The sequence below is a fragment of the Anomalospiza imberbis genome, chromosome 8 (genome assembly GCF_031753505.1).
Source record: "Anomalospiza imberbis isolate Cuckoo-Finch-1a 21T00152 chromosome 8, ASM3175350v1, whole genome shotgun sequence".
Classification (NCBI taxonomy): Eukaryota; Metazoa; Chordata; class Aves; order Passeriformes; family Viduidae; genus Anomalospiza; species Anomalospiza imberbis.
The window spans coordinates 5,462,338-5,477,302 of NC_089688.1; the positions used below are offsets into that span (position 1 = coordinate 5,462,338).

At 38.8% G+C, this 14,965-nt stretch overlaps 1 protein-coding gene across 4 annotated transcripts in view; it reads right to left on the reverse strand.

The window, feature by feature from the left end:
- Nucleotides 1–4,896: 4,896 nt before the first annotated feature.
- REEP3 (receptor accessory protein 3) overlaps nucleotides 4,897–14,965 on the reverse strand; it is a 54,672-nt gene continuing 44,603 nt past the window's right edge. For all 4 annotated transcript variants that reach the window (XM_068197085.1, XM_068197084.1, XM_068197083.1 and 1 more), the window contains exons 6-8: nucleotides 12,205–12,352; nucleotides 9,618–9,769; nucleotides 4,897–8,865 (exon numbers count right to left, since the gene is read on the reverse strand). In XM_068197085.1, the coding sequence (XP_068053186.1) occupies nucleotides 8,809–8,865; nucleotides 9,618–9,769; nucleotides 12,205–12,352 (357 nt within the window). In that variant the 3' untranslated portion in view covers nucleotides 4,897–8,808. The remainder of the gene's footprint in view (nucleotides 8,866–9,617; nucleotides 9,770–12,204; nucleotides 12,353–14,965) is intronic.

Genomic DNA, 14,965 nt, shown 5'->3' on the forward strand with positions numbered 1-14,965 from the left:
GTATAGGAATTCAAAACAGGAGCACCCAGCACTAGGAACAGGCACAAGGAACCTCAAAAGCAAGCAGATACATAGCAGAACATGCTAAAAAGGTAATTTCAAATGCTCCCACTTATTTCCCTTTGCATGCATCTCATGGAAAGAAACTCTAAAATTCCCGAGGATGACTTCCAGAAGTTCTGGAGTGCTGAAGCCCTGCCTTGGCAAGAAGCAGTGCTACTGGCAGATGCTCCAGCTCACAGCATCTGGTGAGCCTTCCTTCCCTTCCCCAAGCAGATTGGTAATCAAGTTTTCTTGGACAGCTGGCACACAGCTGGCCACCACAGCTGTAACAGCATTCAGAAACACAAGCTTGTCTTTTGGGTAACCCTGCCCTTCTGCTTCATTTAACACCCCTTCTTCCTGCACACAATATAATTTTAATCTTGCTTGGTTCACAAACCCGTAAAGAAAAATGTCATCCTCATTTTTGCCACTCACTCAAATGATGACAAGAAAAAGTAACTTAATTACTGCATCTTTTTTCTTATCATTATAATGCATGTGAACCACTTACAAAGAAAAGAGGAGGAAGAAGACTCCTGGCATTTCCTTGAGACAGTGTTTTCATTTAACAAGACCCTTTGTTTGCAAACACAGATGGAAAACAAAGCACCAGGACATGAGTAACCCACTCCTGAAGATGCTTAGGTAAAGTGCTCTCCCCTACCCCCTTGAAAAAAAGCAAAATATTTTTTATTTGGAGCAATATAGTTAGGTAATGCATGGAATACTATGCTCCAATAGAGACAGTCATGGCAAAACCAGGTTTTTTCACCTCCCACTAGTACTCCATGACCTCTGTACTGCTCAGCACACTGACACTAACCAGTTTCGGTGCTGTTCCATGACCTCTGGACTGCTCAGCACACTGACACTAACCCGTTTCAGTGCTGTTCCATGACCTCTGTACTGCTCAGCACACTGACACTAACCCGTTTCAGTGCTGTTCCATGACCTCTGTACTGCTCAGCACACTGACACTAACCCGTTTCAGTGCTGTTCCATGACCTCTGGACTGCTCAGCACACTGACACTAACCCGTTTCGGTGCTGTTCCATGACCTCTGGACTGCTCAGCACACTGACACTAACCAGTTTCAGTGCTGTTCCATGACCTCTGGACTGCTCAGCACACTGACACTAACCAGTTTCAGTGCTGTTCCATGACCTCTGGACTGCTCAGCACACTGACACTAACCCGTTTCAGTGCTGTTCCACTCTGAGTGAAATGCTCATACATGTCACTGACAGAGCAAGGGACCCATGAGCAGCGTTTGAGTAGGGTGGCCTAGGGGCAGGCAAGAAAGATGTTTTCCATGCAGAATACTTAAGAAAAACCTTTTAGCAATCTTACCTGAGATATACACTGGTTTCCTGCTCAGTTTATCTGAGAAAAGGCCAAATGTGACATTTCCAATGAGCATTCCATCAAAAAACAGGGATGATGCAAGGCTTAATTTGTAGGCTTCTTGTTCAATTAGTACCACTATAAAAAATAATCCTTATTAAAAGTATGCCCTTCCCCCATTAATAAAACTATCAAAATTATTCTCTTATTTCCCACTTCTTGTTTTATATTCCATTAAAGTTTTATTCAAAGTTTGATAGGTAAGCCAACAGTAGTCATATTCTTGCCTCCATAACAGATTCTAACATGTCTCCTCCTGGAAGTTTCATTGTAATAAATTAAAATTATTTTTTAATTATTTACCACATTTTACCATTTAATTATTTACCACAGTTCCATGTGGTAAGCAACATTACTTGCACTCCAATTCCCAAGCTTTGGCAAGGCAGCTTATCTTAGGCTATTAAAACAAGGACCTGTGAAAAGCATAGCTATCTCACCACTAAACCAGCACAGTTATTTCAATGAGCAGGTATTAAAATTTCTTCATTAAGAAGTACAATGAGCATTCACTACTGCAGTACTTAGAGAGTTAATGCTGTGCTTTCTGAACAATAAGTGATCCCTGGTGCCTTTCCTCAGCACACACATGTTGAACTCTTGAAGAGAACCAGAAAGGGATTACAGCAAAATGTCTTGGCTCATAAAAATGCTCAGAACTAGTTATGGGCTACTCACTGGTATTTCAGTATCTCATTGTGCACATGCATTTATAATAATAAAAAAAAAGTTTAAAATATATTCTAGGTTTCTTTATAAAATACATTTTTTACCTCATCCAAAATCTAAACTGAGGCAGTGCAATCACAGATCATCAAAGAGAAGAAAATTAACTGAGAGTGGATTGAAAATACTATTTTCCAATGGGGCACGGCACACAAACAGCTTGTACAGTTCCTGAAGCAGAACATAAGAGCCACTCTGGAGTTTTTTTGAGAACACTGTCGCTGCAAAACTAGAAGAGAACTAAGAATATTTAAGTTCCATTAAGTTTAATCTCCATCAACAAAATAAAGGAAATAAACTTTACAGAAGCAGCTCTTGCAGGGCAGAACAAGAGAAATAATTGCTTTTACAAACTGGTACTTCTGCTGCTTAGTGGCTGCATGTTTGTGTTTTAACAAGTCTGATACAGTGATATGTGAAGAACATAACTTTCAAATAATGTAGCTATCTACTTTATTTGCACAAAGGGAGCTTGTTAAATATTCTTCAAGATTAACTGTAGCTTGCCAACAAAATTGTTGCCAAGGAGAGAAGGGGCTGCCAAGAGAGGAGGTAGGTCCAGGCAGGATGCACAGGGATCCAGCCACATCTCTCCAGCAAACAGGCACTCAAAGGGGAGCTGCAAGAGACACCCCAGAGAAGAGCAGGGCAGCTTGGCAGTTGTTCCATCGTGGTTTGAGCAAGGGAGCAGCTTTCCTTCGTTCATGACCTCACTTTTAAGAGAAGCATTGTTTTTTATCAAGATTTAATCTAGACTATATAATTGCAGGCCATTACCAAAGGTTTATTTTGCTCGGTAGCCTTCTCCAAAGGCCAGAAGATTGTACTGCCAATTCACTGACCAATTTGAACTACTATAAATGCTCACTTCACCCAGGGGCTTGCAGAGTAACACCTAAAAGCTCCAGATCCTATGAACAGCATGAGAAACTCCCTTCAAGTTCGCAAGAATAGAGACATTAACCATCATTAATTAAACCTGGCAGAAAGGGGTTTGACAAAAGCACAGTGAGTTGCCATCGGTTCAGTTCCTTCAAGACTAACACACATGGTTATAGCTGCATTTTTCCTAGCATTACATTTGTTCACCATCACACTAACTTCAAACAGGGTTTTAGGTTTGCTTTGGGGCTTTTTAAAAAAAGTTCTCCTCAACCATATAAAGAAGCTCTATTGTTTAAAGCAGTAAGGTAGGATGACTTTCCCTCAGTATTCTTAATTCATTTTAACTAAATCAGTAGAAAGATTGTCTGGGGTGGCGCAGCTCCCTGAGGAAGCAGTGAGTGCCATGCAACATACTGAGTGTGGTACACTGGAAAAGCTAAGTGAGGGTCAAAGTGCTGCTTACCTTGGAACTGTTACAGCCTGGAAAAAATGAACTTTCTAAATAATTTCTAAGCTTCCCCATCCACGTAGTCACCGTACATTAGCAGACAGCAGTGAAATCCTACGTTTTGAATTCCTTGTGGTCTCTGCTCCAGCTGCTTTCAGGATTCCTATCCTAATGCAAAGAGAGCAGTCTGTTGCTGAACTTCGGCAAAGGCAGGCAGACATAAGACAGGCTCCCACTCTGTTCCTGAGTACATCTACAGAAAGGAGGAAAATTGTTTTGGAAGCCCATTGATTTTACAATATGTATTAGATTTCCCCTCATATTCCACCATTTGTTTTCACATACTAGTGGGGAAAAAAACACAATGCCTCAGAACTTAAAAAACAAAAACAAAAAACCAAACGACAACAACACATCCAAAAAACCTGTCACCATTGCTACTGCTGAATATTTAACATTTTAACCTAAGATGTACGTACCAGCACAAGTTTTGAATTATCAAATTATTCCCTGAGTGGGTCTTACCAGCATCATGTTAAAAAGCAGGAAGGCAGCTTTTAGACCACATTCAGGAGTGCTTCCACTACGTGCTAAATGCCAGTTGAAGAAATAAAGAAAAAAAAGTCAGCATTGCTTTCTGACATCCACAGTTTCTTGGCAGGGTGCTTGTACTGCGTGAACTTTTCTGACATCAGAAACTGAATCACTGCAGGGTCCCATAAGAGTCAGTCTGTGCTTCCAGGATGGATTTTCATAATGCTTAAAAACTATTTATGGCTACTGCCTTTTAAATCTTTCTCCTCAATTAATCATATCAAGAAATTATTTTATTTGAGGAACTAAGCCAGGAAGCCTTGCAAACAAGGCCCAGAAAATGTGGTTACTGAGGTTTCTGCTTGGGTTTTGGTAGGGGTGTTAACAGATGACTTGAAAGGAGGTTTGAAAAAGGAGAGGGCCAAATTTATCCATGCATCCTCCTCTGGATTACCAGAAGAACTCCGACTAGGGAATACAAAACAAAATCAGTTTTATGTCCAGCGGTTCCCCAGGAAGTTACACTCTTTTGGGACACTGAACATCTCAATTTTAATTTACTCTGAACCAAACACCTAATGAAATCAGGTGACACTATAGGAGTTCAAGTTGCCTTTAGCAGGGTACATTTCATTTCAGCCTAAACCAGCTTCAGACTTCATGGCAGAACCTCAAGGGCAGTTTAGTCATACTTTAAAGAGTTTTAAGAGTCTCTCCAAAGTTCAGATAGGTTGCTTTTGTGCTTGAACCATTATAGTAAGTAATTATAATAGTAATATATATCATAGTAATATTAGTAGTAATTATAATAGTAATATATATATAGTAATTCAGGTAATAAAATATCCACTGCATCTTGCTCAAAGCAGCATTTATTAAAGATAGCATCAAGATAAGTCAATGCATAATGAAGTTTCCATCCTACAAATATGTAAACAAGTTGACAGCAAGTTATTATTACAATATAAAAATTAAAGCTTACATTGCATCTTTTTAAAGCTACTACCTTCAGTCCAAATTTATATTCTCTTGTTTGTAGCATTTAAAAATACAAGTTCTTGAAAAATGTTAAAGTATTGCCTTTGCACATACATTTTTGTAGAAAAAGTACTTAAAAATACCAACTTCCCATTAATAAAAGCAACACCAAAAATAAAACACATTTTTGTCATGAACAGCATGTTGAATTGTGTCCAGCATTTTCTTCACCATTCTCTTTTACCAAGTTATCTTGTATTTTAAAATTCATTATAGTTCGCAAAATGTACATTGGATATTCTTTGGTTACTTTCACATACCAAAGGAATTAGCAATATTGGCAATTACATTGCAATCAAAGTCCAGCCTGAGCTCATTTGCAGCTGAGGCCACCAATTTAATCCTCATCTCAGACTGGGTATTTTAATAAGTACAGTAGGCTCTTGCTAAGAAAGCTGAGTCAGTTCAGATATATTTTGGAAAGGCTTGAAACCTTGATATGAACAGAAGTACATATTCTCTTTTAAACCCCTTTTAAACCCCAAGTCTTTGTTTACTACAGTCAAATTAGCAGTCCTGTTGGTGGCAGTCAGTCAGTTCTCAGGAAACGCTTTGTGCAGAAGATTAGATAATTTGACATGAACTACATTTTACATTCTGAATCCAAAAAGAATGTTAAACATCAATTTTTAACATTTTTTTTCAAGAAGTTCACTGGCAAGAGCTAGACAGATAACTTCTGCAGTTGCTAAGGCAAGAAAAGTTTGAAAACTCCCTGTAACCCAAGTTAAAAGACTGTAGTGTTTCAAAAGTCAAAAGACTGAACTGTTTCAAACCCAAACTAAACGGAATTCAACAAAGAGAGAGAACTATGTATCACTGGGATGAAAGCTAATCATGTCATTGTGCCCTGACAAGCATCACCTAACAATGAAGAAGAAAAAATGAAGATAATCCAGTGAACCAGTTTGAGGATGAATTCAAAGATCAAAATCAGGCTGGCAAGAAAATATTTTTATAGTTGGCTATTAGACTGAAGAAAACAGCTAGGAAAACATTGAAGGTTTGATCATGTAAGACAGTTGCCTGAAAGAACAGAAGTACATTTATATGCAAACAGTAATGAATATAAATAATACTGCCAGCTTTCCCAATTCCATGCAAGTTCCAGAAAGAGGAGGATTTATTTAGCCTTTATCACTACTGAGTTAGCAAAGTTAAGTCTGCCAGAAGTTACAGCCTCAGGTACATAGAGACACATAGAGCAACTTCCTGACAGGAGTGTGGTAGAGCCTGAAACACTTCAATGATTTCTAGCCCTAGAAATGTGTTAAAAACACAATCCCCAAAACAGGACCTACATGAACCTGTAACAGGAACTGTAATTCTGAAAAAAATTGTGTACTCTATTTCATGCAGGATTATGATTTGTACAAAGATGATCTTTTTTTTTTTTTTTTTTTTGCTATGCTTGCTGGTAAAACAAGCATGACTAATTACAGCAAAATGTGTCAGCAAGTGCTCAACTGTACATGAAGAGTTAGAGATTCCATCCCAGGCCCAGCTTAGTCTACTGTTCAGAGAGGGGTCAGATGCAAATACAAGAGCTTAGGGTTCCTTAGTGTCTTCTACACCTTAACACACAGACAAGCCTCAGGGAAACAGAGCAGAAGCACAAACATTCCTGGGCCAGAAGTCCCACACTCCAGGGGAGGTTGCTTTTGCGATCACTCCTTGCCCACAGCTCCTTAGAAAAGCTGGATAACAAGGTACAGTTTTGGTTGGGGGATGGGATTTTTGCACTGTACTCATTTGGGAGAGAGCAGCCTTCCTGTCTTCTGGTATCAAAGTGTGTTTCTGGGTTAAGTATTACAGGTTTTAGCCTTTTAATCACACATGGCCTGTTGGGACGTCTCACTGAAGCACTGAGGTTCCTCAGAGATGCTGGAAGTGCTGTTGCATTTGAGCACAGCTTTGCACAGGGCTTGCAGACACTTCCCACAGCCAGGGAGGAACAACACCAACACGGAGCAGCTGCGTTTGTACCCACAGAATTCAAACCCTGGCTGAAGTGTGCAGAAGACTACTCTGAATGCCAGTCTATGCTGCAGACCATCAAGGGCCTACCAGCAGTGAATTGCTATGGCTGTAACAGAAAAAGAACTGCAGCAGGCCCAAGCCTCAGGAATATATTTAAAATCTCTGCTGTAGACTTGCAGATGACTGTCAATACCTGGGGAAAGGTCTAAAGACTAAAGTCAGAGATCCAAGGATAAGAGGAATCCATGCCATTTCCTCTTTGAGGGAAGTAACAAGGTCTGTCCCAAAGATACAAAGTAAAATACTATCTGCAAAAAGTGGGTGGTTTCTCCCTGAATCCACAGTAGAAATACAATCACACAGCAAACTAAAATCAGCCTAATTCTCAAAACAGCAGAAAATAGTACCAAAGGTGACTGAAAAAGTAATTTTGACAAGTCACTGCATTGAAAGACATTTCAAAATTAATCTCTGTGCAGATATGCCATGGGACTCTAGGTTATAAAATGACTGACTAAATCAACTAGACTTTTAGAAGAAGCTATTTATATGCAAATATATTAGTAATAATTTCAGCAATAAAAGAAAGTACTACACAGGCCATTTTAGAATCCACAAATGGTATGAAATATACACTCATACATGTTCTGAAGCACATATATATATAAATATATTTGTTCTTAAAGCAATGTAGAGCAAAACTAAACCAGGGCCTGACTAACCTATCATACATACCTTTATGGCAGCATGACCTTAACACACAGCTCATGGGCTGGTCAGATCCCTGAGGCGTATCACTGGAATTGCTACAAGTTTTACTTACCACAATTTTAACCAAAAACTGACTTAAATCATGTTACATCTCTTCAGATGGAGGAAGACAGACACAAACAAAAAAATCCCACAAACAAAAAACCCCAAAACCCCCCCAAAAAAACATACACACAGACAAAACCCACACAGCCCTATAATACATAGAAAGGCACCTGATAATATTGTTAGTAGCAAGTATCTACAGCATCCTAAGTGTACGTAAGGAATCAAGATAAATTTTAAAAAGATCATAAAATACAAGAATTGCTGGCATTCAAAATGTAACTCAAACCTATCTAGCAAGTCACTAAAATGACATGTGCAGTTGTAAATCATTAGGAGTGTGCAAAACTCTACAGTTTTGCATAAAGTGCTATATGTACCCCCCGTTTGCTAAGCTTGGCGATGTGATGCAAGATGATGATGTTAAGGATGTATCCTACCTACCTCATCTTTCCTTTTTCTTTCCCACCATCATCCACTGTCCTTTAAACTGTACATTTAAAAATTACACAAAGGCCTTTTCAGCAATTGTAGTTCAGAAAAATATTTCAAGTATATCTATCTTTCAGTGTAAACTTGGGGACACGATGGTTCAATTTTCACAAGCTCTAGATACTTACGTCTTCTGCTAATTCAGCTGGAGTTGTAATTATTTCAATCTGTTGAAATTACCTCTGGCAAAAGAGTATTTCCTATTCCTCCTTTAACTCCTATTTAAGGAGTGCTGAAATTCATGCTGTAACTTGTCCAGATTTAAATCTAAACAATTATAGAAAAACACAGTAATACTTTATCTGATCACTTAGGCTCACAAAAACAAGTCCTACCATATCTGTTCATACAGACTCATTTTAGGAATTGTACACAGGTCTTTAACACTTGAATTCAAGTTACAGTACAGCAGTTTCTCTTGCAGGCATGGTGCAGTACACTTAAAAGTACACAGCGGGTCTCTTCTTTACTCTATATTTCAGTGATCCATATCGTATCTGAGGGGAAAAAATAAGATTATAACAAAGAGGTGAGTCACACCAAGCAGAAATATGGCTCACCTGCCCACTAATCGTATTTTGCAAATGTCTTTCAGTGTGCTTTGGACATCCCAGTTTCACTAAGATAATCTACCTATGACTAAGTAAGATGAAGTTTCAACAGAATTGGGCAAGAATGATAAGTATCATCTGTTTTCCTGGAATGACCCAAAAGCTTTTATGAGACTCCACAGTGATTTGTCCTGAAGTATCTTTAAATTTTGTGATGCATGCACATATAAAGTGCATTGAATGCTAACTAGGATGTTCACGTAGTACATCACAGAGAGTCAGGTTGTGTGTCTATGGGAACTAAAAAATTCTGAATATTCTTTATCTATTAAACAGGAGATGTTTAAGTGTGCACAACATGCAGATGGTAGTATTGCTATCCATAACCCTTCCAAGGTGAGCAGTTCCTGAAACTGGGCTTGGTGGTGCCAGAATTAGCATTACAAGCACAGAGTCTGTTTCATCTCCTCTCCCTTGCTCCTTGCTTAGTTTATTTCATTCATGTATTTCCCCTCAACACTCCAAACTACAAAAGCTCCAAACTTAGATACTGTTATCACATACTTCCTTCCCCATTTAGCATTCTAGAACCCAGTTGACAACCTCTCCAAGATTAAAAATAAAAATAAATTTCTGCACCATGAAAAATGCCAGTATACACAGAGAAAACAAACTCAATTAACCAGGATTATACTTGCCTCTTTACGGCCTTTAATCGTTTTCACAGATTTCATACTCTGAGTTCTTCGAAGGCCTCTCTGAGCAAACATTTCATCCTCTGAATGTGTCCCCTCCATCTCTTCATCTGTTTTATCGTCTCCAGGATTTTTTTCCAGTGGAGTTTTGTAACCTTTAAAAAAATATTAAAAAAAAGTACCTGTAACTTTTTGATTTCTAAGAAAGCCATGATTTTCATCTACCACACATGATTTATCCTTTTAAACACTGTGCTCATTTCAAAACAGAAACATTGACTCTGCCACGAGTTTGGTGCTTCTAATCCTGCCACTTGGTTCCACGGGTTTGTAATGCAATGATCCTTCAGTTGTCAAAACTGAAACCACAAGTCTGCTGACATCTTCTGCTTTACACTGAACTACAAAAACCTTAGTGGTCATCTTAACAAGTACTTAAGATTTCTGGATACAATCCACATGAGAGGGAGGTTACACTTAAATAAACCTTTAAAGGTCCCTTCCAATACAAACATTCCATGACTCTCATTCATAGCATCTTTCTTCATACTCTCATCCTCCTGCATTTTTAATACCAAAGCTCCTTTCAGGTCGGTAACACACCCAAGTACTGATAAGGGTTGTTATCATCCTGAAAACCAGGACCAAGATTATTACCTAAGACTCTCACTAGAGGGCACAAACTGCTTAAAAACATACCTCGAAAAGGTCCTTGGGGTCCAACAGCCCCGAATCCCCATCACAAAGCTCCCAAACCCAGTTTGGTTCCTTCCTCTGCCAAACTCTCCTTTTATCCCAGAATCTACAGGCTGTAACACTCAGAAACACCTTTTGGACTCCAAACCAAACTTTATTAATGACCTGTGTACATTTCACCTTAAGCCAATGTTTTATTTAGGCTTAGCTATTTTTTTTCCTCAATGTTTTTTCCCTAGAAATTAGAATCACATAATCTATTCAACAGCTACTTGAGGCAGACATTCTGTCATTCTCTTCTGCCATTTTAGAGGCAACCCATCTCTGCTTCCAGTACAGATGAGTTCAACTCATCTTTTTCAACACAATATTTCAATGACATCTGTTTCTCTGTTTCAGACTAGCTGTGTTTGCAGTGACACCAAAACTTCCTTACCTCTGTTTCTAACACGTGATGCATCAGCATCACATCCTTCTTCACAGCAAGCACACTGCCAGCTCAGCACCACCCTATGATCCATGTCCTACAACAAGGCCTTTTCAACCAATCTGCAGAGAACTCCCAGCTCAGACTACAAAAAATAAGATCCTGCTAAGCACAGCAGAATTTTGCTACGCAGTGTTCCTAAATCTATGTGTACTTTTGATCTTTTTTAAGTTCCTAATGCTGCAGAAAATTCAAAGACAACATGAGAGGTGTATGCTAGATATCAGACCAGGAGCTGAAACAATTAATTAAGTTCAACTAGCTGTAAGAAAGCTTTTTTTCATTTGAGATTGAATCTCACAATCAGTGATTATTTATATAGTATAAACTGAAGCAATTTTTAAAAACATTAAATTTAGAGCATTTTCAAGCTGTTTCACATAGGAAGTAATGCTCTCTTACTGAGGAACAGACCCTGCACAACAGTTGCAGTGACATCATCTCCAGTGCAGCTCTTCACGAATTCTTGGCCTTCTCTCCAGCCAGAAGCTCCAGTTCACACTACCCTGCACAGGATACCTTCTGGAAACAATGTGCAATTCAGCTTAGGTCCCTTCAGCTGGCCGTCTACTCCTTACAACCATCATGGGCTACCACACTATTCATGGAATTCCTTGGACCCCACAAACACTACTCTTCCCCAAAATGGAGGGATGAGAAGGAATGACAGGCTTAGGTGAAAAGAAATAGCCCAGATCTACTTCTTTTGTGAGAAGTATCAGCTGCTTTTCATCGTAGCCTTGCCATTTAAATAAGGTATAGTTACCAGACTTCCAGCAAAACCTTCCTTTAAGCATCACAAGCTCAAGAGCAAAGTGAGGATGACAATAACAGTACATATTATATTACAACAGTAATATAATAATGGAATAATAGTATCTCTGAACAAAACCATATATTGGTCCCCATCTTCTAAGTGCTGACGGGCAGCAGTCCATTATGAAAACTTGACGCCTTTATTACTCCTATCACCATATACAATTTTACATTTTGATCTATTACTACAAACCTGGTGAATTAATATCTATTAACTTCCTCTTCTATTTTCTGAGATTCCATATGCTTTCATGTTTAGCTTCTTGTACATTTATCACAGAAACACCACTTAATCACATAACATTTGACTTCCAATTACGTTTTACTTTGGCAATAAATTCTTGTTGCCAATTGGCAAGGACAGGAGTAATGAATATAGAATGATTACACTGAGAATGGCTGTGAGAAGAAAGTAATTCAGGAAGGATTTCTTAACTGTCATAATTTACTTTGCTTAAGTGTAGCCTGTTTAAGTGTACTGGAATTCTTGAGGCCTTTTCCATTAAGAAATGGGGTGAATGTATTTCTGCTATTCCACTTTTGCTTTGGGTGAATTGTTCTTTTAGGTTGGGAAGAAAAGAAGATACATACCTGAAGATTCACTTGTAGAGGCTCTGGTTTTCTTTTTAGCTTCTGGCAATGTCTGATAAGGTCTCTGTCCAACAGGCTCATCTCCTTGTATAGTAGTCAAATCATGCATACTGAAACTTCTCAGTTTCTCAGTTATTGCACCTTGGCTCTGAAATATAACAACAGTATCTTTGGAAACCAGGCAGAGGTTTAACTTTGCTGCTCAGCTGGGGTTAAGATGTTTAAGCCCATGCTTCCTTGCTGCACAACAAAACACATTGAACATACACATGCAGTTGCTTTACATTTGATTTAGGGATTGCTTTTACCCACTCTTAACTGTACATTGCTCCCAGATGACAAAGTTACACAAGCTGGCAGCTCAATTACAAATGCTGCATTTCACTCCTTTCACCTGAGCAAATAAAGACTTCTTGGGCGAGGGTAAGTGTTTAAAAGAAACAGACATCAGAAATGTTTACTTCAAACATGGTAGTTCAAGATAGCATGACAGCAACACTTCTACTTTAAAGAGTATGGCTGAAGATAGTTTTCTGCCATTTTTTATTTTATCCTCGACAAATTTGAATAAGGTTAAGGAGAAAAGTGTTAAAAATACACTCTGTAACATTAACTCAAATAACTGAGAAACTGGCAGCACTATAGAAGCAGCTCCAGTTGACAGAAACTTGAAACCACAAACCAAAGAGGTCCTGCATGGACTCCAGGCTAGCAGGTCCTCTTACTAATATAGCTTTACTGACAAAATACCAACCCAAAATCTAATGCTACACAGGAGAATAGTTAATCACATATGAACATTAAGTATTCCTTCTCCAATTGTCTTCACTTTTTGTCCATATGGAACATATGGAAATTTCCCTGTTGGAAAGAAAGGTCATCCAGCAGCTCTTTCATCTTACATCAGATGATGTTATTATTAAACCATTAATCTTTAATTTATTGCATAAGAAACTAAAAGAATAAGACCATGAGAACAAGTACTCGAAGTCATGTTAAAAAAACATTTAGTTCTTCCCTCTCCAGCATAAGGCAAAACATAACCATTTCAGGGAAAGGCTGACAAGCCCATGCATGAATTCCACTTCAAGCAAGTGTTAAAGAGTTTGCTTCATTCTTACAAATGAAGCTTTTAAGGAAAATTCTTCGTTTGACCAGCATGTTAGCTAGCAGGAGCAGAAACCTGGCTACAATTCCATACACCTTTCTCTGCAACAGTACCAGCAGAAGGCAATTCTGGTACTGCTGGCCACAGCCATTTGTTCCCACTCTCCTGACAACAACTGTTTGCAATTGGTACACCAGCACACTGAATTATTCCATGATAAAAATAGCCATGTAAAGTGAAGAGACAGTTGAATTAAAGCTCCTTAAGTTTGTGTGGGTACCAAAGGGCAGGGGGAAAAGTGGCTGAAACCTAATATTAATTTTCCAATGACTAGTTATTAGTACAGCATATAAAATTAAGACAGTGGACAGTGTGCTACTGAAGCACAACAAACCTATGATAATTCTCACCCCATCATTCATACATTGTCACCAAACAATAACAAAGAAAAGGTTTCTTGTGAGAGAAGTAGAAGCCTTAACTTTTCTATCTCTTCCTACATACTTGTAGGATGACTCGGTTCTCAAAAAGTACAGCTTGCCTTTGAGTTAAAATGCACTATGAACACTGCACAGTGTCTGTATTAAAGACTGTAGAAATCCTGAAGTCAAATTTATTCCCCAAAATGGCTCATTTGAGGCAGGTCTCGTAAAGTTCCTCCTAAGGCAGGAAAAATCCTGCCCTTCCACTACTCCACTTTTTGCACTGAAAAGCATTTCAATTAAACTACATCAGGAACCAGCTATGCCTGAGAATTTTATCAGCTGCTAGGACATGGAGAAAAGAACTGGAGAAAGAACTGCTCCTTTTGACAAGTAACAGCTTACAGTATATATATTAGTCTTCCATAACATACAAGACTGTTCATCAGCCTGTGTCCAATGCTTAAAGAGGTTGAACAGGACTCAAGTCTCAGTCACTGAATGCTGGTGAATATGAAAAATGGACCTAGTTGGTTCTCAGCAGAATCCATACAAATTCAACACAATTCCACCCACCAAGTGTGAACAGGGTCTACTTAAAACAGTGACAGAAGCTGGTTTTGGCCAGCAGCAGAAGTACAGAAAGATGCAGTTGTTTAACAGTTGTTCAGCAAGTTCATTCATCACGTGATATACTACAAAAAGACATTTGGAAATTGTATAGAATAATGCAATTAAGATTATAACAACTAACATACTAAGAATTCACATTACAAGCCTATATTTCTTATTCCACTGTAGATAGAGGACTAGATCCAAGCCAGGAACATTCAGCCCTATTTTCCAGTGCAGCTTTTGGGTACAGAATTTTGTTTTTCAAAGGGGAAAAAAAGTCAAGTATGTGCCATAAAATAACATTGTGCCCTTAACCAAACTGCACGGTTGAGCTGGAGCTCCTGTGGAGCACTGCCTCATTCAGGGAGGACGTAAGGGATTTATACAATGGGCCCTTCATTCCAAAACTACCTGCCAAGATGGAAAGTTTTACTCAAGTTACACACAGAAAACATTGAGAACTTTGAAAGGATATATACACAAATAAAGATGCAGCACGCATGCCCAAGAGTCACAGTAGGAATGGGAGCTGCACAATCAGTGCTGTGCTGGACAGTCCCCATCCCACATTAAACTAATCCTATGCAGCTACTCCCCACAGGGCCCCCAGTCTCTA